This window comes from Dendrobates tinctorius, unplaced genomic scaffold (genome assembly GCF_039654945.1).
Source record: "Dendrobates tinctorius isolate UK_male_01 unplaced genomic scaffold, ASM3965494v1 ptg000272l, whole genome shotgun sequence".
NCBI lineage: Eukaryota > Metazoa > Chordata > Amphibia > Anura > Dendrobatidae > Dendrobates > Dendrobates tinctorius.
The window spans coordinates 9,327,527-9,352,645 of record NW_027361939.1 but is presented as its reverse complement, the minus strand read 5'-3'; the positions used below and the strand labels follow the sequence as shown (position 1 = coordinate 9,352,645).

Here is a 25,119-nt window from a genome sequence, read left to right as displayed (position 1 = left end):
CGCTGGCCTGGGCATACTCATCAGAAGAGGCACCAGGGATGCTGGTGGGCAGCAGAAGATTTGTAAGGCTCTGGTCCAGTGGCTACAGAATGCAAACATTGCTGTTGGACCTGGGAGACATTTTGCTCAATCCTATTTATCTATTTTCTATCTCTTTGTGATTATTTCAATTTTTTACTTTTCATTACATTATATCCCATGTTGCCACTGATCAGAGAGAATTTCTCACCTGGCTTTGGTTCGGATCCACCTGTATATTTTCTACAAGGCTGGCAGCATCTCCGCAATTTTCACAGTAGGTGTCTTTTAAGATTATTAGTAGAGCATCTCTGTGGCTAATGAGGGCAGTCATCAGATCCGTTTCTTTTCTTTGTAGGTTCATCAGAGTCACATTGACATCCACCACTGCGTTAGTTGCCATTACCAGAACTGAGTGGGATACAAGAGAACAAGAACTTTACAGCTGATTCATATTAAACATTAATACGTGCACTGACCAATTACCAGGCGGTAAAACATATTTTGCATTGATGTTTTTGGCTACATGGCACACTACCAGCATCGTTCCATTTGTAGAGTAATGGTAGATGTGCATAGGTATGGCAAATGGGCACTCAAGTTTCAAAGTGGATCAAAAGATTGTTTTCTATAGTAAGAATGCAACATGTTGCGTTCGGTGCAGCTCGGCGCAGCGTCAAAACGACGTATGCAAAGGCATCCGCATACATTCGCATGGCCTGCGTACCCAATGTTAAAGATAGGTACGCAGGACGCATGCTGACATAGGCGGAGCTGAATGGAAGAGGTGCGACAGTGGGCAGGGCTTAACAGAGGAACTACGCAGCCCTCCGCAGTTCTGCCCTAAGCAAGTGTGAAACCAGCCTAACTCTGATTTACTCAGGTCATTAGTAAAAAAGTTAGACAAGTACTAAGCAAGGCAATGAAGGTAAACCTGGAAGTCCAATTCTATTATTTACACTTGACTAATTGTGTCTCGCACAGGTGAAGAGTACCTACAATAAAAACTACAGACCTCTCCATTCTTTGTAGGTGGGAAAAAAATCGGCAGTGTGTCAAATACTTATTTTCCCCACTGTAGGAGATGGTAGTGTAGGTAACAGCAGGTACGCAGGATGCAGTGACGGGACGTGAGACTGGATTGAACTTTGGCTAGAGACCTTTAATAAATTTAAGCCACTAGGGCTATGCCAAGCAACCAAAACACAATAACAGCTATTGTCCTTGCAGGGACTCGGCACAAACAAAACACTTTCAGGGAGAACACGACTAACCCGGCAAAGGCCGGTTGCTATAGGGCCGCGATATGGCCGACTACGGGTCCTTATTTTCCATAGTGTCACTTATCTGTCCTGACATCCCTCGGCATCTCTGATGAGGCTGCTTTGGTGTCGCAGCCGCCGGGCCCAGCTGCTGAAGAACTGTCGTAATCTTTGGGCGCCCCGGCGCCCAGGAGGATTTGGGGCACAACAGGCCCTGAGGAAGTCCTTTGATTACGTTACCCCCTGTAGAAACAGGGGGGTTCTGCTTGTAAGCGAGTTCAATAAGACTCCAGTCTCCAAGCAGGGTTGTGTCACAGTTACCAGGAGTGGCGGTTGGCAGGCCACGTGCATGGCCTGGGCCTAGGCAAGAGTTTCTCTGTAGGCGAGAAGTAGGCCCCAACTGCCGACATCAGCGGGGTTACGTCAACTCCGGGTGATGATGAACAGGCCGCAGCCGCTGGCTAAAGTGGGGCGGTAACAGGCAGGCCGCAGCCGCGGGCTGGAGTGAAGTGGCAGCGGCTGCGAAGGGGCGGCGGACAGGTCGCAACAGGCTGGAGCACAGCGTTAACAGCTGCGGACGACCGTGGGCAGGTAGTGACCCCGGATTGGAGTGAAGCGGCAGTCTCTTGTTGGTAAGTTCGGCGCTTACTCTCCGCAGGCCACTGTAAGTCTCCCCTCTGCCGCTGGTCTCCTCTCTGGTCACCGTCTGTCACTCTGGCTCTCTCAAACTGCTAGGAGTCAGATTTCTGCCTCTCCTTTGCTGAAATCTAGATCCTCACATTCTGCAGTCTCCTGTGCTTTTCCTGCTGCAGAGGAGATTGCAGAGGACATTGCCCTGCGGCAACTCTCTCCAGAGGCTAAGTCCTTTGTTCCCTCATCTGAGCATGCTCATGGGACGAACTCCCATTGGAGTTCGGGAGTCAGGTGCTCAGGTCCTGTGTCGAATCCCATTGGCTCTTCCTGGAGCCTTGGAGATTTCCGGAAGGTCCCGTTCATTATAAAAAGCGCGCATGGCTGTTCCGCCATGCGCTAGTATATTCATACTTGCTGCTGTATGTTTGTTGATGGATGCTTGGACTGGTGAATGACTCATTTGAAACCCCCATTCCTCTGATACTGCGTCTGAGTGAGTGTTTGAATTTTGCCAGAAGCAGCGCTAGCGCCAGAGCGCATTTGCTCCATCTATCTCAGCAGATTAGTGTCTGCATTGCGCCAGCGTGATAGCGGCGTTTTGCCAGCAGCGCAATTATCGCTGCACTGCGATTGCAGTCCTGCCGGGCATTCGCAGTTGCGACGCCATGCAAACGTGTCTTTACGGTAGGTCTAGATGGAGTAGTCCTGCTGTCTAAGGCTACTCCTGTGACCAAAAATACCGCGTGTGCATAGCTGAGATTCTGTGACCTTAAACAGACTCAGCGTTTCTGTGTTTAGTTTTTGCTTGCAGCCTCTGTGATTGTAACAGAGCTTGCTTAGTGCAATTGGGTGCAGTTCAACCCTTTGCACACTGCCGCCAGATTGCTCTGCCTTCACTTAGCTGCGGCTTTTCCAGCTTCCGCACAGTGGACCCCGAGTGGCGAAGGCACTTTAATTATATTTTTATTTAGTGCCTTCCGCCACTCCTAACACAAACTCCCACAGTCTCTTGCTTTGTGTCTGCCGTTCCGCCAACTGACTCCCCTGCGCACTCCCTGTCCCTTTTATACTCGCCCCACCCCTTGCTGTCCTGTCACTCCCAGCAGTGTACTCTCCTCCTCCGTTCCCCAGGTACAGTTCCCTTAGGAACCTAGATGGCAGTCCTCTTGGGTCTGGCCCGGACACTCTGTGGGGGCCCTTATCCCTACACTAATTACAACAGATACAATTGTATCTCAGTAATGGGAAAGTCTGTTTTCACTGAATATAGATTTTACCTCAGAATTGAATTTTGATTCATTCTCGCAGAGAAAGAAGCAGACTTCTCTGATAACATATATTACCATTTTCTTATTCTCACTTGAATTATTTGTTTGTGAAATAAAAATTAAGAGGATGGGAACTCTTTAAGGGGCTAGATGGCAAGAATCAAACGACTGCAGTTCTTGAGAAACCTATGAGACTAAAAGATTCTCTGACTTGCTGTCCCACAACTATTTTAAATTAATGTAGTATGTATGTAGTATGAATGTATGTATGTATGTATGTTGTATAAATGTAGTATATATGTAGTATGTATGTATGTATGTTGTATGAATGTAGTATATATGTAGTATGTATGTAGTATGTATGTATGTTGTATGAATGTTGTATATATGTAATATGTATGTAGTATGTATGTTTTTTTTTTTACATTAAACACATTAGACGGATGATGGGACTACTACTGTCCCACTATTGGCTAATGTGTCAATCACTGTCATTGTAGCAGGCATAGCCCGATGGCCCATACAGACCACCGGCAGGCCCTCACAGACCCCAGGCAGCCCGCACAGACCCTCGGCAGGCCCGTACAGACCCCCGGCAGCCTGCACAGACCCCCGGCAGCCCCGCATAGACCCCCGGCAGGCCCGCACAGACCCCCGGCAGGCCCGTACAGACCCCCGGCAGGCCCGCACAGACCCCCGGCAGGCCCGCACAGACCCCCGGCAGGCCCACATAGACCCCCGAGAGGCCCGTACAGACCCCGCCCACGCACCACCCACACTCTTCCCCCCCTTCCGAACTGGATGTGCAAGGAAAGAAAGGGTTTATTTTCATTTCGATATTTGTGCCCCATTGACTTGCATGGGTTTCTGGTATCGGAATCGGCGATACCCGATATTTTTGGGGTATCGGTCCGATCCAATCCGATCCGATATTTCCCGATATCGGAAGGTATCGCTCAACACTACCCACGACACATTTCGCCTTGTGGTGCTAGCCTAATCCTTACCTTGTATATGCCTTACAGTTGGAACACTTATAATCTTCACATAGTGACTTGCCAATCCACCAGAAAAGTCAAGGAGGCTCCCAGAAAAAAAAGAATTCCCAGAATTCGGTACAAGTTGTCAAATTTTGGGGGTGAACAACAAACCTCCTGAAACCTCCCGAAAGCAACACTTCCAAAAAGTTTATTGTGAGCAACGTTCAATCGTGCACTCAAGGCTTTAAGACTTACGGTAGTTATAGAACGAAAACTCAGATGACCTCATGGAAAACTGATAATAATTTTGTAAGTATGTAAAGTATGATTCTAGTCTATATATGGTGCAATTTTTGTCCATGACTTCCAACTGGTATTGGATCTCAGTTATGTCCTCAGTTTTGGGGATAAACTGATACGAGACACAACCCATGGATAAAGGATTCATTGTTCTTGAAAAAAAAGTTTACTCTTTTTTTCTAAAAGCAGGTAAGCCTTTTTCATATTCCTTTATATATTTAGCAGATATCTTATTATTCCCATGAGATATTTCAGTACGATGTGTCCCACGTCTGTGTGTACAGAGGATATCATTACTAGGTGGTCAATGAAGCCATAACTGGCCCAGGGTCGATTTACCTCTTGCCGTCTGGAGCCCGTCTTCTAGGAGAGGCCGAATCTCTTTATTCAGTTTGGCATTCACAGTATTATTCACAGCCGGACTGAAGCCTATGAAGACACGGCACAGAATAGAACATATTCAGATATGGCACAGTCTTTTGTAACATATGATGAGTTGGAGACTTGAAGCCAGTACAGATCAGTGTCTGTGATCCCCGTTACAAATGGCTAATTGCTCGGTCAGAGCGGGAGATAAGTAAAACATTTGTAGCTGCTGATTCCATTTATTGGGACAACATAATTGTTCTTTACAAAGCGCGGCGCTATTAGTCGCTTGCACAATATGGAGCGTTTGATTCAAGAGCTTGTTTTAAAGGAACAAGAAATCACTGAGGAAGGCGGAAAGCGGCATCACCGAGGAGAGGATGAAATGCTAATGTCAATCAGCAGCTCTCGGTGTAAGGCCATTTTCACACCAACGTTATATGGCCACATTTTTGCACTAAAATTACTCTGAAGTAAGTCTATTTTAGCAGCTCCAGGAAAGTGGGTGAGATTTCACAAAATTCATCCACATAATGGACATTAGCATAGGATTGATGTTTGCAGACCTGGCCTTAACCCCTTTCCCCTGGGTCCAGCACTGAATCTCTACCACTGCTCCCAGTGTTCATTGTCTGTAGTTCTGACTTCTCATAGACAATGCTGCAGACAATCATTGAGCTAAGTAGCTCTGTGTCGCCAATTTGGGAAGAGACGTTGAACTCAGTTATAGGCTGCAGCGTTGCCATCGTGGCTGCAAACAATAACAGACTTCAGGACAGCGGTGAAGAGTCAGCGTTGGACCCAGGAAGGGTGAGTAAAGAACAATAAAAAAAATGGCTGGAACCAAGGGACAGGGTTTACTGACACTGCAAGGGTGTGCAACCTGGTGCACTGCTGAATATACAACAGTGCTAGCTTATCTTGGTGGGACTATACTAAGTACTTAGTAGATGACTTAACTGTTATAGCAGTTCCTCTCTAGTCTGTACTGTGTGACCTCTCGGCTATTCTTTGTCAGTTCTTTCTTGGAATCCTTTTTGTTATGATACCCCCAAAAAATCGTTCAATCTCCCTCAGTATCTGAGTACTGATGATTCTGCTGAAAGCTGAAATCTGTAACATGCACAGCCAAGCCTAGTAGTGGAACTTGAAACTAGTGGGCCCACATGCAAAACCTTTCATTGGGCCCTAACTATCTTGGGACTTTAATACTATTAGTCTTCTCAGAGTGCAAAAGAACCTTTAAAGCCCCCCTAGGGTCCAGGGATCAGGTGTGACCCACTATAGATATGCCCCACGGCAGGGCACACAATTCTTGTCTACTTAAGGAGGTGCATATGTCCTAGAAAGGTAAACGATCCAGCTTCCATTGTATATTAAAAAAAAACATCAAATTTGAGTTAATCAATTAAAAAGTGAAATAATATACAAGCTTTGCAAAAGGTTGAATACTGTGTTGGTTTTTATGGAAAGTATTCACTTCAACCTATTGTAAAACGTCTATTTTTCACTTGTTAAAGGATTAATAAAATTTGATTTTTTTATATATATACTGGAAGCTGAATCCTTTACCTTTCTAAGACATATCTTCCCAAAACGCCATGCAGTGGCTTGCTTACCGGGCTTTCCCACTGACTGGATTAATTTTGGAGAGGATGAGCTAGATCATTTTATTTACTTGATACAAGGTGCCACTTCTTTTGATGGTTGCTCATGTGGTGCCCAAACCCATTGAATAATAGCTGCCCAAGATGTACGGTAGTTACATTTCCTATTTTATTGATAGAGTAGAATTTTATAGGCAACTGTTTGGCATTGTTATTTGCTTACCATGTAATGATGTTGTTTGGGCACACCATGAGTTGGGCCTTCGATGGAAAGTAGACAGCAGGGCACCTCCAAGCTAAGGTGGCCCTTAATGTTTAACTCAGTGCTTCAATTGCAGTGACATATACATAAAATGAGCAATCCACTAATATAATATTATAATTCAATGTGCTCACATTATAATCAGGAAGAATTTAATAATAACCTTCAGGACTGCAAGGAATTAAAATTACAGAAAATTGGTCTGAAGAACCTGTCCACGGAGTACTTGCTGCTTGGGATCAGGGGATGTAGTAGTGCATACCTTGACCAAAAATGGTGGTAGAGATTTTCTGGTTGCAGCAAACTCCTGTCTCTTGGCTGTAGTTTGGTTTAAACAATGTCTGTTATTGTCTGCAGCGGTGAGAGCACTGCAACCAATCAGTGAGCTTAGTGGCTCGTGCTGTCAACTCAGGCAGAACCACTGAGCTCAGTGCTGTCGACGTCCCAAATGGTGATGTCCCAAAAACTCACTTAAAAAACCCTTCATCGAATTGACACTAGATGAACACCACAAAGACCGGTAAATTTTGTGAATTATTTTTTTTTTAGATGGAAATGCTTTGCAACTTTTTACTCACTTCTTTTCCTAAATACTCTGATCATAGACTCTTGGGTTCCCTGAGTGATGTTTAGCCAGGGATTAATATCAGTTGGATGAGCGGTTCGTTTTGTTGCCCTCGGTTATGTTATAGGTCTCGTGTTCAATGAAGCAAAATGTATTGTGTCAATATATACGCTGTAATTATACAGATGTAGTTGCTTGTATGATCTGTATACATTTCATGTGGGTAAACCAGTTTTATATTGTTGTTTTACCTAGGGATTATTGTATACAGGTTGTCCGCCTGCCCGGTTGCCTACTGGGTATGGCATCGTAATGTACTGTGCATTCCTCAGCATTGAAATTGCAACAGCAAGAAGCAAAATTCGTGCAATTATGGAAATCACAGGATGCATAGACTTGTTAATGATAAGCAAATTCTGAAAAAATGGAAGCAACATTTTTAAAACATCTCAATTTACTCAGTATTGAGTATGTGTGCCAAGTGCAGGCTGCTCACAGTAGCACAAGCAATATGCGAATTTGCTTTGTTGTCGCTGACAACGGCTCCTGAGATATTGAGCAGAAATGACCATACCACTGACTCCATGACAGATCTATTTTGCACTCTGATTGAAATTGGACATCACACACCAAACCCAAGGCATCAAACAATGCCTATACATTATCTATCAGAAAGCGTTCGCATGACATTGGACTACGAGCCTGATGTCCAACTAAAAACTAAAAAATGCTCCATTCTAACGCTGCCTTTCTCAAAGACTATCTGTCATGATCCAGCGTGGATCTGACAGATTTAAATGGAAAAGTGAACTTTTTTTCCTTTGGCTAGGTGCCAAAGTGGGTTGATTGCCCCCGGTGGCCTTTAGAATTATTACACGTGGTGTCGTTCATTCTAAGTTGCCCCGGTGGTGGTGAGCGCTAGCGCACTTTAGTTCTTTGGTTAAGTGCACGTGATTAGGTAACAGGTGTGAATGCGCTATAAATGAGTGTCAGGTGTATCATTCACGGTTGGTGATATTGATTGTGTGTTAGTCATTCTCAAGGAGGCCTGGGTGAGGAAGGAGCTGAACATGAGTCCCGCGCAGCCCAGCCAGAGGGGACGAGTGGCAGCTAGGTGGTCTGCAAGAAGGGCTGGCATGGCGTGGTGGAGTCACAGTTTATGGTGTCGGCAGGAGGTGTTTGCATGGCTTGGTGGAGTGGCGACGATGGTGAGAGTTGCACTCACCATGCTGGACCTGGTTGCTGAGAGCTGGACTCAAGCATGCTTGACTTTTTGAGCAGAAGCTGAACTCATCATTGGGACTCTGTTACTGGACTGCTGCAATTGGTGGTGGACTCTGCTCTAAGGCTGCACTATGGTGATTGATCCGATTATGGCGATGGATCCGGGTAGAGGAGAAGATGCACACAGGTGGTGGGCTCTGTTGCTAGGAGCATACGCAACAGAGCAAAGCTAAGTGGTGTTTCCCCTGTTTTGTAATCTTTCCTCATGTGTGTTTTAGTGCAGTGGTGGGATTAGTTTCCGCACCGACCTATTCCCTAGTGAGGGTTTAGGTCAGGGCGAGCTAGGGTTTTCAGGTTCCTGTTGCGCGCCCGGTGCGGAACCGGCATAGGGAACATTAGGAGTGCAGTGACACTGGCTCAGGGGAGCTCAGGAGGTCTCCACTTCCCTATTCTCCATCGCAGGGCCCACCATTGTTAATGTTTCCCAGGTTTCCCTTATTGTTTAAATTCGCCTTACTGGAGGCGGGGTTTCCAGACTTGTATATACGTGTAATGTCCAAATTCGCCAGTTGGAGGCGGTGTATCCAGCTGCACGTGTTTATTATTTAAATTTGCCCTACTGGAGGCGGTGTATCCAGGGTCACGTGTGTCATATGGGTTCGCCTTGCGGTACTCGCTGCGTCCTGACACACGTGACCGTGACACTATCATGGTGCAGAGCACATCGACACTGGAGGCTGGAATGGAGGTCTATGCTCTTCAGCAATGAATCCCACTTTTGTCTTGGACACGATGATAGCCAGATATTGGTCTGGAGACCATATGTGTAATGCCATGGAGAAGCCATCACAAGGGACTGTTATGAAAAGGCCATCACGAGGGAACATCACACCAGTCTTACTACTGGAATTATGGTATGGGGTGACATAGTTTATGGTAAATGGACTCCTCTAGTTTCAATTTCAGGCACATTAACAACTGAGCATTACATTGATTTGGTTGTGGAACCAGAGGCATGGCCATTTCTCTAAAGTGTCCAAACTATCTCAGGAGCTGTTATCAACACAACATTGCCAGGTGCATGCTATTGTGAGCAGCCTGCACATGTCACTTCCACGACTTGCATTTTCAATGTTGATCATTGTATAAGGCCATCTGCTGCATGCAGATTTATTCTAGGGGCCTCTTCCCCAACATCCTTAATCAGAGGAACAGAATCAACACAATAAGAAAATAAATTGGACCGTAATTACTTGGATACATGCAGTGTGACTGGGAGCACGGACCACTGTGCAACTGGACCTACTGCACAGGAGATATGTCTGTCCCTGATGACCGAATAAATCAGACCACAACGTATAAACTGTCCGGCGGGTCTCCAGACCTGAGAATAACAGCTTCATATATTTCTATCAAGATGTCATGCTCGGGTGGGGAAACCCGTCAGCCAGCTCATACGCCGTGGCCTGATCTCGGTCCGATTCATACGGTCATCTGAATGCGCCCCTAGTGGCATAATTCAACCAAGCAGTAATAAAATCTATATTTGTTCCTATTGGAGAGTCCCATCCCCTGGACACCTTCTCTTCTATTCAAGATTTTCAAGTTCACTAAACAACTAGCCAATGTTATTCTTCATTGCACAATGTATTGTGTTTTCTTTGCTTGGTAATTACCTTGGATGACTCATTTGTACATCGCTTTAATCTTCCTTTTATTGTAATACAATGTTTCACTTGCAATGTTTGTATGATTAATATATTTGTAATAAAAACAGAACCTAACAAAACAAATAATACAAGAAAAATATATGTAATGTTTTGGTGGTAATGGTGCCTGTGCGTGGGTGTGTGGCGGTGGATTGATGCCTAAGATCTTATCAATTCTACATACACCATTATACTTACTCTCCAAATCAGCTAAAACTCTTGCTTTTGGGATTGAATATTCGGAAACCAGCTTATCAATAGCCTAAAAAAAAAGGAAGACATTTATAGACTGTTACTAATTTATACAGTATTTTGGAACTGCTAATTCCTATTATTTAACCTCAAATCCTTTTCCATCCTATTGAACATTTTTAGACAATAGCGTCATATTATTTCCTGGAAAGAACATGATTTCCTTCATTTTTTGTGTGCCGTCTGAAACGTGTATAGCTAATGGTACCTTGAGGTTGCCAGGCAGACCTAATTGAGTTGGATATGCTCTACAAGAATGGCTTGGTCTGCTAATTAGAGCTCTGACTTCCATTTGCAAGGTTGTGTGGGTGAAATACACCTACTAATACGACAAACCGCGAAACAGCATCTAATGTGCCAATAAGTTGTTTTATGGCCCTAAACAGAGTAGTTTTTAGCTTCGCTATGGGAACTTAATAATCCAAACTGCATCTGACATTAATGAACACAAAGAAGCCCATTAGTTCTACCTACTCAGGGCCTCAGCAGAGCGATTGTTCTTAGTAATGTTTAGTAAGTCCTGATAGAGCTTGAGACTAATCCACAAGTATATAAAACGGAGTAGAAGAAAACTGACACTTCCCTGAAGATGTGCTGTTAGGCTTCTTTTACACTTGCCGTGTTTTTTGTGGCCCGTTTTTGCGGTCCCATAGAAATCTTTATTGATCAAATACTATGTTCCTATGCGCTGATAGGACTGTGATATTATATCACCAGCTTGAAAATGATTTTAAAATCCGAAATGTTGGGCTACTGAAATGTATGTTCAGTAAATGCACTCAATACTTGGTCGAGGCTCCGTTTGCATCAATTACTGCATCAATGCGGCGTGGCATGGAGGCGATCAGCCTGTGGCACTGCTGAGGTGTTATGGAAGCCCAGGATACTTTCATAGCAGCCTTCAGCTCGTCTGCATTGTTTGATCTGGTGTCTCTCATCTTCATGAAGACTGCTGCTGAAGCAATGACTCCAGTCACAGTCCTCTCCTTGTGACTCTCCATCAAATTTTTGAATGGCCTTTTCTTAACAATCCCTTCAAGGCTGCGGTTATCCATGTTGCTTGTGCACCTTTTTCTACCACACTTTTTCCTTCCATTCAATTTTCTATTAATATGCTTGTATACAGCACTCTGAACAGCCAGCTTCTTTATCAATGACCTTTTGTGGCTTACCCTCCTTGTGGAGTGTGTCAATGACTGCCTTCTGGACATCTGTCATGTCAGCAGTCTTCCCCATGATTGTGGAGCCTACTGAAACAGACTTAAGAAGCCTTTGCAGGTATTTTTTGTTAATTATTCTAATTTACTGAGATAATGACTATTGGGCTTTCATTGGCTGTAAGCCATAATCATCAAAATTATCAGAAATAATCATTTGAAATAGATCACTCTGTGTAATGACTCTATATAATATATGAGTTTCACTTTTTGTATTGAAGAACTGAAATAAATTGACTTTTTGATGATATTCTAATTTTGTGAGAAGCCCCTGTATTGTGATTAAAAAAAATTACCAAAAAAACACATTTAACACAAAAACCTGATTTAAACAATTGGTCGTTTTCATTTTCTGGTGATAGCTTCTCTTTAAAGCTTTTCAGTACCAATGCAAAATTTTAACTCCCTCCATTGACTCCCCCCCACCTGCAGTACAATGATATTTTTAAAATACTGCTGAAATTTCAGGGTGACAGAGTAGTATTTGGGCAACACTAGGCTCCAGGGTTCAGGTGTGACTTGTACCTCTGAACTCTAGTTACTCCCCAGTCCTGTGAGATTTATAGTCTGGTTACCTCCTGTGTAAATTGAAAATAAGGAAGGTTGCGCTCATTACGTCTTTTCCATCGGTGGACAATGATGGGCGTAACATGGGTGAAGCAATGTTTTTGACAACTGCACAAGTTTGATCATATATTATACAGGATAAAAAAAATCCCCATATTTTCCTTGTCCCATGCAGTTCAGTAAATGTAAAAAACAGGCAGTGCTCATGACTATCTGCTATTGTTCAGTGCAAGCCTGTCATTCCTAGACACATTTGTCATAATTACAGTATTATCTTTACATTCTTTTATAGGCAGCGGCAAAAACATCACAATGTTTAAGGAACAATGACCTCAACTTAGTTCACAGAAAGAAGGTTTTAAATAAAGGAAAGTCATATCCAGTAGTATAAAGGCCATGCTCATTGTGTTTGGTCATCAAAGCCAACCTAATCCTCCATTTATCTCCCAATCACAATCTATCGCCTCCGAATGTAAGACTACGTTCACACAATCATACTTTTTGTCCGAGTCTGGTCTGTGAAAAATATATGCAAAACACAAGCCGCGGAGACACCATCACATGTTTCTCAACGCAAGCAATGACTAGCCAGGTCTTTCCCCAGGAAGGAACAACCATGGGAAGGGCAGTCTCCAATGAAGGAAACCACCTATGCCAAAACATGATATCCATCCACAGACAGCTGTTTCGTATATTGCCCCTCATCAGTGTGGAGTAGGAATCTGGCCAGTAGGAGCAATGCCTAGTAGAAGACTGTGAAAATGAGGATGAATGAACTCATGGAGATCAACATCCAACACTGCGGAGACACCATCACATGTTTCTCAACGCAGTGATTCTAGGGTAATGCCCCCACCCTTATGGGAAATATGTAAATATATGCAAAACACAAGCCGCGGAGACACCATCACAATTTTCTCAACGCAAGCAATGACTAGCCAGGTCTTTTCCCGGGAGGGAACAACCACGGGAAGGGCAGTCTCCAATGAAGGAAACCACCTATGCCAAAACATGGTATCCATCCACAGACAGTTGTTTCGGGGTATTGCCCCTCATCAGTGTGGAGTAGGAATCTGGCCAGTAGGAGCAATGCCTAGTAATGGTCTGTGAAAAAGACTGGCCTCATGCAGACTGCACTAGGAACAATATTATTCTGATTTCTTCTGATGAATCGTTGATGAAGACCATATTTGTGCATGTGTCTCTGAACAGTAGAACAACGACCACAACTCCAGAGTCTGCTAAATCTTTCTGAAGGTCTTTTGCAGTCAAGCACGGTTTCTGGTTCACCTCTCTAGCAATCCTACGAGAGGCTATCGCTGAAATTTTGCTTGGTCTTCCAGACCTTATCTTGACCTTCACTATTAATGTTAACTGCCATTTATTAATTACATTTTGAACTGAGGAAAAGGCAACTTGAAAACACTTTGCGATATTCTTATAGCCTTCTCCTGCTCTGTGGGCTGCCACCATTTCACCATTTTCATTTTCAGAGTGCTAGGCAGCTGCTTAGAAGAACACATGGTTGCTGTTTTTTGGCACAAGGTTAGAGGAGGCTGAGTTTTTATAAAGCTGGGAAATTTGCATCACCTGACCTATCCTAACAATGATAGTTAATAGCCATAACCCTAATAGGCTAATTCAGGTCTGAAACCTTGGTCAAAGTTATCTGAACACATATATCTGAAAAGGTGCCCAAACTTTTGCATTGGCCCACTTTCCTTTTTGTAATTTTTAAAATGAAAAAATGACAATATGCACATATTTTTTTCCCTAAAATGCAAAGTAAATATGTCATATTTAATAGTAAACCTTTTAGAGATCATTCCATCTTCAACTTGTTTAACTGTTTACAATAACAGTAATTTAGACCAGGGGTGCCCAAACTTTTACATGACACTGTATGGGTCTATTCACATGTCTATGTTTTTTGACAGACTGTATGTCCCTGAAAATCAAATGCCTATTTTTCTCCGGTATCACGGATGAGAAGGGCCAATACAAGTCTATGAGGCCGTGAAAAACACGTACAGCACACGAATGGCATCTGTGTGAAATTTTTATTGGTACGATTTTGTGGTACATTAGATGGTTTGATCACTGATTTCTGCATTTCTTGGGATAGGTGTGCTGACTGAAAAATGATAAAATTGGCATTTTGATTTTATTTTCTTGATGGCATTTACCATATGGGTTAATAATAATAATAATAATAATTTTATTTCTATAGCACCGGCATATTCGCAGCACTTTATATTACAGAGGGGATTTGTACACACAATAGACATTACAGCATAACAATAATCACATAGATCATAACAGATACCAAGAGGAGTGAGGGCCCTGCTCGCAAGCTTACAGTCTATGAGGAAAGAGGTAGACACGAAAGGTGGGTGGTAACAGTTGCTTTTATTGTTTGGACCAGCCATAGTGTAAGAATCAGGTGTTCCTGTGATGCTGCATGAACCAGTTAACAGTCTACATATGTAACAATACAGACACAGACGGCTATTAAATGCGTAAAACATGTGAGAACATGATGCGAGGAACCTGGTTATGGTAAAAAAATTTGAATGGGCCACACAGGGATATTTAGGTTAATGCGTTGGGGCGGTAGGCCAGTCTGAACAAATGCATTTTTAGGGCACACTTAGGCTGTGTGCCCACGATGCGATGTTTAAGCGCTTTTGCCGCGATTTTCGGCGCGAAAACGTTTAAAAATCGTATACAGAACGCCCCCCATGCATTCCTATGGCATTCCGCACATGCTGTGCTAATGCTGCGCTTTTTTCCGCGGCGGATTCACATCGCGGAAAAAATCGCAGCATGGTCATTCTTTTGTGCGGAATCGCAAAGAATTGCCGCGATTCCGCACCCATAGGAATGCATGAGAACCGCTTACTTCCCGCATGTGGCTATGCCCACCATGCGGGAAGTTAAGCGTCTCATGTGCGGTTGGTACCCACGGTGTGGAGGAGAGGAGACTGTCCTCCAGGCCCTGGGTACCATACCCCTGTAAAAAAAAGAATAAAAAATCGGGGTATATGTGTACATTCCGACGTCCCGTGCTGCATTCCCGGGCCTCAGCATTCCCACTAATGCCTTGCAGCAAGGTCCTGTGATGACGTAGTCTCGCGAGATCGCTATAGTAACGCGAGACCAACGTCATCACAGGTCTCGCAAGGCATTACTGGGAACGCTGAGGCTCGGGATGGCAGTGCGGGACATCGGAAGGTAAATATACCCCAATTTTTTTTTTTTTTTTTATCATTTTTAACATTTTATCTTTTACTATTGAGGCCGCATAGGCGGCCTCAATAGTAAAAACCTGGTCACACTCGTCAAACACTATGTTTGACGAGTGTGACCAACCTGTCAATCACTTTCCAAGCGATGCTTCAAATCGCTTGGAAAGTGCTTGAGAAAATCGCAGCAAAATTGCGAACAGAATCGCGGTGAAATCGCGTGGAAAAAAATGCGCGATTTCTGGGAAGGAGTCCGGTTTTCATTGTGCGTTTTAAAATGCTACGTGGGCACATAGCCTTAAAACTGTGGGGATTGGGGATCAATCGTATTAACCTGGGTAGTGCATTCCAAAGAATTGGCGCAGCACGTGAAAATTCTTGGAGACGGGAGAGTTTATATTTTAATAGATCAGACTTTAACATCTGTAACAATATTGAATATGCTTATTTTACATTTTTATGTCTTTATTTTTACAGCATGAACAATGGAGTCGCAACAGAGGTACTGCACCTCCTCCTGAGGTGTAGTATCCCACTTCCCAGGTAAGATGGAACACCTGACCAGCCTCCATCACCCACATCCAGCACAGACACCTTAGAACAGCTGAGCACCCTTTATGGCAGCTGCTTTGGTTCATGAAGGGTGCTGGGTGGTGGGTGGAGCTTAGAGACACTAAGAAGGGAAAGCTGACAGGAAGTAGGGAGCAGAATCCCAGGAGTGGGGAGGAAGGCAGAAGTTCCCCGTAAGGGGGAAGCGGAGAGGAGAACTCTTGACTGTGATAATCCCCGGAGGGTGGATGGAGAGAAGGACGTAGAGGCATCAGACTCCTGGGAGTTGGAGCTGTTAGCAAGGGAAGAGAAAGAAGGAAGGATCAGTTGTTCAGAAGGAAGATAGATAAGCACGGAACGTGAGGAGGAGAGAGACTGGGGACGAGGGCTAGAGCAGTGCCTTTCCCTAAGTTCATTGCACCAAGGCCGGGCGCCGGTATCTGAGGCTGTTTGTGAAACTAACGTTCCTGCAGCAGAAACTGGAGGAATAGGAGTTGTGACCACTTTATTCCCACCTAAGACTCGAAGACACTGTGGCGACCTATGTGTGACATGATTGATGGAGTCGCCGAAGCAGGCTACATCAAGAAGGAGGCACTTGAGTGTAATTCAGAACTGCAAGTACTTCAGATTAGTGCTAGAAAGGAGACGTTCAGAAAAGGTACACGAGAGGGAGTGCTGGAAGGGTGTATTCCATCTGTCTGGGAGTTGGCTGAGTCCCTGACCTGGAAGCGGGCACCTGTCTGTGCCAGAACCGTGAGTAAAAGAATTGGAACTGCAGTCAGCTGTGTCATTGCCTTTCTCCTGCGCCAACCCACTCAGCACTGCTACATCTCTGTGCCTAACACTACACCATCTACCTCAACACCTATTACTACTGCCCTGTGACTACAGCTCTACCTGTGGAGAGCTATTACATCTTTGCTGCGCCCCACCATCTGTCCCAGTGGATCTGCACGGCAGCGTCAGCTTAACACCTTCCTTGCGGAGCACCACAGGTGGCATCACAAATTATCTACAAATAAACTTTATTTCACTTCACCCATTTTACATTGGATGCCCAGGGCCACGGCCTGGGGCCACTGCCGCCGTGAAACATCCCTCTGAGACACCGGCCCGGTACCGAGTACCCCACAGCCCTGGGGGTGATCCAGCGGCTTTCAGCAATCCCAGGCAGCATTCGATCACATTGAAGAGTAGGGTGTGAACCCAATCAAATATTTAGGCAGATTTGCTCTGTAAGATACCCAAGTGAGATATTCATGGGTGAGCTTCTGTCCCTACTCGCTTTGGCATCCTACAGACAACATGTGTCCCAGTCCCGGTGTACTGATGTGCGTGCGGTGCATCACACGTACTTCAGGGCCACAGGCCTCTTCTAATTCCAGGAATCCCTCTTCTGGAACCAGGGCAGCAATCAATCCAAGAGACACAATGTTCATAAAAACAACCAAACTTTTACTTGGTGACTGGCAGTATTTACAGGCAGGTGTAGAGGATAATGCCCAACAGGTTGTCATCTTCCCCACAGATACTGGACACAACTTCAGCCCCGGTTCTCAGTATAGGTAGATTGTCCCTTTTACTATCTTCTCTAGCTCTACAGAATCTTCTCCTTTTCTGGCAGGTATATCCGCATTCCATCTCACTCTGCCTCTTAGAGTGTGAGTCCAATTTCTCCTGCAGCTTCGCAGGCAGAATATGCCCCCAGGCCCCTACATTTATCTCGAGGTTCCCAGGATGGCAAAAACGGGACTCATGTGGAGGCGTTCTCTGGCAATCCACTGCCCTGAGATTCTAGGCTCACGCTGTCCCTAGCAGCTCCTGACCTGAGCCTGCTGCTTGTCACTGCTCATAATTTGAACATCTTCTGTTACTTCTTGTACTTGACACTAACTAACAGTTCCACCTCGAAACTGAGCCAGCCATTACAGTTAATCCTGCCCAAGCTAAACTGAAGCCCCAGTGAGTTACTCTTTTATGACATACATGAACATCAAATACATTTAACCCTTTAGAGTGACAGGGAGCAGACTATCAGCTTTACCACTACCACTCCTACAGCTACACTTAAAGGGAATCTGTCAACACTTTTTTGAGATATCATATAATAATATCATTCAATTGTGTGTCACATAAGGATTCTCTTAGTACTTTTGCTTCCCCCTGACCCCGCACCTTTCATGCAAAAATACCTTTTTTATATCGGTTCAGATGTATGTAAACTGCCGCTGTCCGGTCTGCTGGGCGGGGCTTATTCACCTGCTCCCCCCTCCCTGTCTTGCTCTAGACAAGAAGAAATGCATAGAGCAAGATAGGGAGGGGGAGCAGGTGAATAAGCCCTGCCCAGCGGACCGGACAGTGGCAGTTTACATACATCTGAACCGATATAAAAAAGGTATTTATGCATGAAAGGTGCGGGGTCAGGGGGAAGCAAAAGTACTAAGAGAATCCTTATGTGACACACAATTGAATGATATCATTATATGATATCTCAAAAAAGGGGTGACAGATTCCCTTTAAAGGGAATCTGTTTCCAGGTTTTTTCTACCTCATCTGAGAGCAGCATAATGTACAGAAAGAGACTTTGATTCCAGTGATGTGTCCCTTAGTTTACTGAGTGCACCAGCTGTGACACAATGAGAACTTGTAGATGTAGCATGAAGCAAAGCTGAGAAAGAGAGCAGCATTGTCAGACCACTTGGCACGAGGCAGCTAGTCTGGGCAGTGACAATCTCCTAGTGATTAAACATTCTTTATATGGAAACAACAGCACACAGCCTAATAAGTGACACATCCCTAAAATCTGTGTCTCAACCCCTACCTTATGTTGTCTTCAGATTACATAGTAAAAACCTTCTGGTAGATTCCTTTTAAATGCCACAAAGAGAGAATGATAAGAGCATAGTAGGTTGTACTATTACGTTCTATGATGGGAAAGGGTTAATGATACTGCTGTACAAAAATGTAATATAATGAAGGTGGGGTAATGTATAAATAAAAAAAAATAATTTATTCTTTGAGTGGTTACAATTAAGTCAGTACCAAACTTTTTTTTTTTTTTATGTTTTACTACTTTTGCAGAATGAAAGAGAATAAAATATTATTTTAGTTTTTATATAGCCATAGTTCATTACATAATTCCTCCCATATCCAATAAAATCCACACCATTGCATTTATTGTCCCATACATCTGGTGTCTTCTAGGACATTTATAGCCTCAAAGTCACATTGGTCTTGAGGTTATACTTGAGGGAGAGAGGGCCCAGTAAACTGTGGGGATAGAAGTGTCATAGTGCTGTCGCTGCTGTGGCCGATGGTCAAGCCTCAGGATCGATGTGGTCTACACCAGCGTGCTTCACATTGAATGTGCCCCCCCCCTTCATACCCTAACACGGCACTGACCTCCTTCTCGTTCTACTTTTCTCACATAGTCCCTGTTTCGATCTCTTACCTTTTTCCCACGAGATTCCATCTGTCACACCCTATTATCAATGGAGCGTGTAAAGCTCGTTCTCGGATGTGGAGCAATGTCCCCTTCTTACACTGCTCTGATATGAGATTTAATGTGCTTTAAATCTTTTCTCCATTAAATAATTATTACCGGGTGGTTTTAGGGTAAAAAAAAAAAGATGCAATTTAGTGCTAAGACTTTGTTTCCTTGTAACATTAATTATATACTGACATCCAGAAATACATGTCAGTCAGTCAGGTCCTTTATAATCCTCTCTTTTTGATCTCATCAGAGAGAAGCAGATAAAGTTAGGGGTTAAAGGCCTCACGAGTGCAGCCGCTCCTTGGATTAAAACATTGAAGAGAAGACTCATTGAAGACAATGAGGAGTTAGAGTATATAAAGCCCAACTTAATGGAAAAGAGCGCAGATGTGTTGATAATGTCATCAGTGGTGGGGTGTTATTCCTAGAGGGATAACAATGATCCCTTCAATCAAACACTAAATTGGGAAATGAAACTTTTGCTACTTTGCAAATTTTTGCATAATCCTGAAACAGTGAGTCTTGGGAGAAATTCTGTAGGGAACAAACGGTTAATCTCCTGCTAATCGATGCCAACTTTTTATCCAAGGAAGTGATTTTTTAATAATATTTTGTCCAACTTTAGACAGGACGTGGGAGTTTTTTGCTGCAGTCAGTTGTCTTACAGCCAGACACAGGAGTGTGAGGAGGAACAGGAGGAGAAGTAGGAGGAGAAAGAGGAGGAGAAGCCTTGAGGAGGTGGAGCTCATGAGACATGCAGAAAAGATTCTTTATGTATGTTTCAGTTTACATTGTGATATGAGATAAAAATAAGAAGGGAGATAAAAAAGGGAGAATGTTAACCAAGAGATCTGTGGGTTTTTTTTTTGTGCATTTTCTGTGGTTGGTGTCATTTTAAAATGATTGGCAAAAAGGTTAAGAGTAAGTCCAAACAGGGAAAAAAATGAGAAGTTAAAAAGCAAATTGAAACTGCTGCAATGACACAGTAAGCCACAGCCACATAGGAACTTAAAGAATGATTTTCATTTTGACTAACGTGTCACCTGTGATTTTACACCCAATATTCATGTGATTTGATTGGACCTTTTGCAATCCAGGTAGGATGCACTATGCCAATAAAGTCACATTTATCTTCTGAAGTCTTTTAAGTAAGTATCCAAGGGTAAGTGGTACCTGCAGCTTTGGTACATTCAGAATTTGGAACAGATTTAAAGATAAACTGTCATGTAAAAAAACACTATTAGGCTGTGTGCCCACGATGCGATTTTTAAGCGTTTTTGCCGAGATTTTCGGTGCGAAAACGCTGAGAAAATGTTTAAAAATCGTGTACAGAACGCACCCCATGCATTCCTATGGCATTCCACACATGCTGTGCAAATGCTGCGCTTTTTTCCACGGCGGAATCGCATCGCGGAAAAAATCGCAGCATGGTCATTCTTTTGTGCGGAATCGCAAAGAATTGCCGTGATTCCGCACCCATAGGAATGCATGAGAATCGCTTACTTCCCGCATGTGGCTATACCCACCATGCGGGAAGTAAAGCGTCTCATGTGCGGTTGGTACCCACGGTGTGGAGGAGAGGAGACTGTCCTCCAGGCCCTGGGTACCATACCCCTGTAAAAAAAAGAATAAAAAATAAAAAATCGGGGTATATTTACCTTAGTCTCGCGTGAATCTAGCGGTCTCGCGAGATCGCTATAGCAACGTGAGACCAACATTATCACAGGTCTCGCAAGGCATTACTGGGAAAGCTGAGGCCCGGGATGGCAGCACGGGACGTCGGAAGGTAAATATACACCGATTTTTTTAATTTTTTTTAGCATTTTAACATTCTATTTTTTACTATTGAAGCCGCATAGGCGGCCTCAATAGTAAAAAGCTGCTCACACTCGTCAAACACTATGTTTGACGAGTGTGACCAACCTGTCAATCACTTTCCAAGCAATGCTTCAAATCGCTTGGAAAGTGCTTGAATATCGCACGCGAAAATTGCGGCAAAATCGCGATCATAATCGCGGTAAAATCGCGGTGAAATCGCGTGGAAAAAACTGCGCGATTGCTGGGAAGGAGTCCGGTTTTTAGTGTCCGGAATAAAACGCTACGTGGGCACATAGCCTTACAATGCAGATATGGGGTTAACCTGCAGGTTAATGGCGTTCTGACACCATGTATTGCTGGCACTGAGAGCCCCACTGCCTGGAGGAAATTATCTTTATTCCCCCAAGCAGCATTCAACCTCTAGGGGCGGCATCGGCATGGTTCCAGTCACTGCTCAATGTCTGTAACCGTGCTCTCAACACTGAGTGACAGCAGTAGCAGAATTAGCGCTAGATGTCAGTGTCGGGGGCACAGTTACAGCAGCCGCTCTCAAAACACTGAGCGGTGACTGAAGCCTTGGTCAGAGCAACCACTATGATTGGAAGGCAAGTACTGCTGGTGGGAATAAAGTTCATCTCCTTCTGGCAGTGGGGCTCTAAAATGCCGGCGCCGCACAGTGTCAGAATGCTATTAATCCCACATCTGTAGGATATTAGCATTATTTTTCATTTAAGGGCCCCGTCACACATAGCGACTCATCAGCGATCCCGACAATGATATCAACGTGTCAGGATCGCTGGTGAGTCGCTACATGATCGCTGGTGAGCTGTCACACAGACAGCTTCACCAGCGACGCCGTGGGCCCACGGCGTCGCTGTGTACGTAGTTACCAGCGCGCTGATGCAGGGAGCTGGTAACTAAGGTACACATCGGGTTTCTAAGCACAGCGCCGTGCTTAGAAACCCTGCGTTTACCTTAGTTACCAGCTGATTGCTGGTCTCCCGCCTGTCACACGCAGCGATGCGTGCTGACCAGTGGGAGACCAGCGACCAAAAAAATGTCCAGGGCTTTCCTACAGCGATCAGCGATACCGGCAGGGGGGTGGTCGCTGATCGCTGTCACACACAGCGATCTCGCTGGTGAGATCGCTGTTGTGTCACAAAAATTGTAACTCAGCAGCGATCTTGCTAGTGAGATCGCTATGTGTGACGGGGCCCTAAAGGTGTTGATTCATAAGATGTGTTGCAACATAAGGAGAGGTATCCAGGAGGTCATCAGGTAGCAGGAAGATCTCATAGTTATCAATGGTACCACATAACACTAATGTGGCTGCTGGATCAGTGTCCTACAAATCGTTTTAATGAAAAGGAACCTGTTTCTTGATTTATGTTGCTCAATCCACAGGCAGCATAAATAAAGGCCCCGTCACACATAGCGATCTCGCTAGCGAGATCGCTGCTGAGTCACAATTTTTGTGACACAACAGCGATCTCACCAGCGAGATCGCTGTGTGTAACAGCAATCAGCGACCGGCTCCCCTGCCGGTATTGCTGATCGCTGCAGGAAAGGCCAGGACTTTTTTTGGTCGCTGCGTCCCTTAGATACCCGATGTGTATGTTAGTTACTAACGTGCACAGCGGCGCCGGGCGCTGGGTGTCGCTGTGCTGATCACTGGTGAAGCTGTCTGTTTGACAGCTCACCAGCGATCACATAGCGATTCACCAGCGATCCTGACACATTGATATCGCTGTCAGGATCGCTGGTGAGTCGCTATGTGTGACTCCAGCTTAAGAGTCTGGGCACCCTATTACAGCTTCACATTTCAAAGAAAACATGGTTTAAAGGTCCAACTGGGGACTATAGGGACATATAAGATAAGTTTTCACCGCCCCAGCTAACTTTTCCTCACCCCCTCCAGGTGATCAACAAGTCTCTCCCATGTGTGTACATATGGAGAGACGAGAGCGAAGCGGGGAGAAGCACTTCAAACGATATTTTCTCTGAATGCCAGAATGTTTCAGAAAAAATATACCTGGCTGCAGTTGTGTAGCCAGGCTCTGACCAAAGGCAGCATCAAGGGACTGGTTCCCTTGAATTTTAGGTTGTATAGACATTATTTTTTGGATGTTGCAGCTATTTAAAACTATTTATTGTGTCAAATAATGAATAATCAAAGACATCATATATCAATATAATTCTCTTTGTTTCAATGACATCATTGTCACGGTCCTTTGATGTACTTACTGTATATTAACAATAAATAATCTTCTTATTTATATAGAGCCAACATATTCTGCAGCGCTTTACAGTTTGCACACATTATCATCGCTGTCCCCAATCGGGCTCACAATCTAAATTCCCTATCAGTATGTCTTTGTCTGTATATGTGTGGTCCCTGCTACAAAAATCTGAATGAGTGTCATGACTCTGTTGTCGGGTGACCAGAGACCATGGGCTTCTTCCCTGTCCTTAACACTAGGGTTACTTCTGAAGGTGAAGATGCCAGGGCCACATACCTTGCCTTATCTCCTGTATACGCCCTCCGTCTGTACCCTTCCCCCACCCTGGGAAGAGGGGAGTAGTTGTGCACCATAGTACACCAACAAGACAAATAAGATAACATGAACAGGGGAAACGGAAAATACCAGGCACACAAATATTCACTCACATATAACAGTGGAATGCACCGGGGAGTGGAGGATGGGATAAAACAAAAGTAGGAGAAGGAAAGGGAATTATGACACTTACTTAACCAAGGAACAGTCACATATAAACCCACCAAACGCCTTCTCATATAACCACCAACTACTATCCTCCCATGCAGCATAAGCTATCTCTGACGAAGTGTCTCAGTCAGGACCCAGATTATATAGGTGATAGGAGTGGCTAACTGTGCTCAGCCGAGAGCCTTATCTCCCAGAGTCCCCAACATGGCCGATTAACCCCTGTAATGCCAAAAGAAATTTACACTGTTTAAAAAGAAGGTGAAGTGCTTCTTTTCAGTGTAGGAGTAGATGCAATCAGATGCTACAGTCTCCGGCTCCTCTCTGTCGTGGTAACCCCGTGATAATGAGTTTCTGCATATGGTATCCAATTTTTGAAGAATCTGGTGTTTGAATAACCCTCCAATAACCCTCAATTCCAGTCACCACTTAGTTTATCAAATAATTTAATTCATCTGCATATGGCAAAGATAATTATTAACAAAATTAGGACTGAGATCTGCTCTACAGTGGCCCCTAAAGCACCCGTAGAGGTTATCTCTTAAACTCTTGGTAGTAAATGGTGAATACTCTATATGAATTTCAGCTTTACAGATACTTCTGTCTCCCTTACCTGTGGTATGCTGCTGACAGAAGACCGAAAGTTCTGCAAGACCCTGGGCAAGTCCTGCACTCCGGTGCTAACCTCTTCATGCGTCTTTTGATTCAAGTAGAAAGTACAGACTATTCCTGCACTGGGAAAGAGGAAAAGACAGAGTGTCACTGTTTTATTACATTACACCATTGATTGTATCAATCATTAAACTGTATAACTTGTAAGCAAAGCACAAACACCTAAGAACTCATGAATACCCACATACATAATGCAGATAACACGAACACTTTAGTTTATTCTCATATGGTCAAGAAGCTCAGCTTACTGTTTGTAGATACAAGCTCAGAGATGTTCTCGAACCAATGATGCCGCACATGAGTGCAACAGCGCCTCTCATGTGCATAGGATATTGCAACCTGGCAATCTTTTATTTTTTTATACCCTGCTACTCAGTGTCATAACC

The 25,119-nt window shown here is 44.2% G+C and overlaps 1 protein-coding gene across 4 annotated transcripts in view; it reads right to left on the bottom strand.

Moving 5' to 3' along the window:
• Window positions 1-25,119, bottom strand: part of PROM2 (prominin 2) — a 144,705-nt gene that overhangs the window by 86,729 nt on the left and 32,857 nt on the right. For all 4 annotated transcript variants that reach the window (XM_073559511.1, XM_073559515.1, XM_073559514.1 and 1 more), the window contains exons 4-7: window positions 24,675-24,795; window positions 10,393-10,456; window positions 4,801-4,890; window positions 230-429 (exon numbers count right to left, since the gene is read on the bottom strand). In XM_073559511.1, the coding sequence (XP_073415612.1) occupies window positions 230-429; window positions 4,801-4,890; window positions 10,393-10,456; window positions 24,675-24,795 (475 nt within the window). The remainder of the gene's footprint in view (window positions 1-229; window positions 430-4,800; window positions 4,891-10,392; window positions 10,457-24,674; window positions 24,796-25,119) is intronic.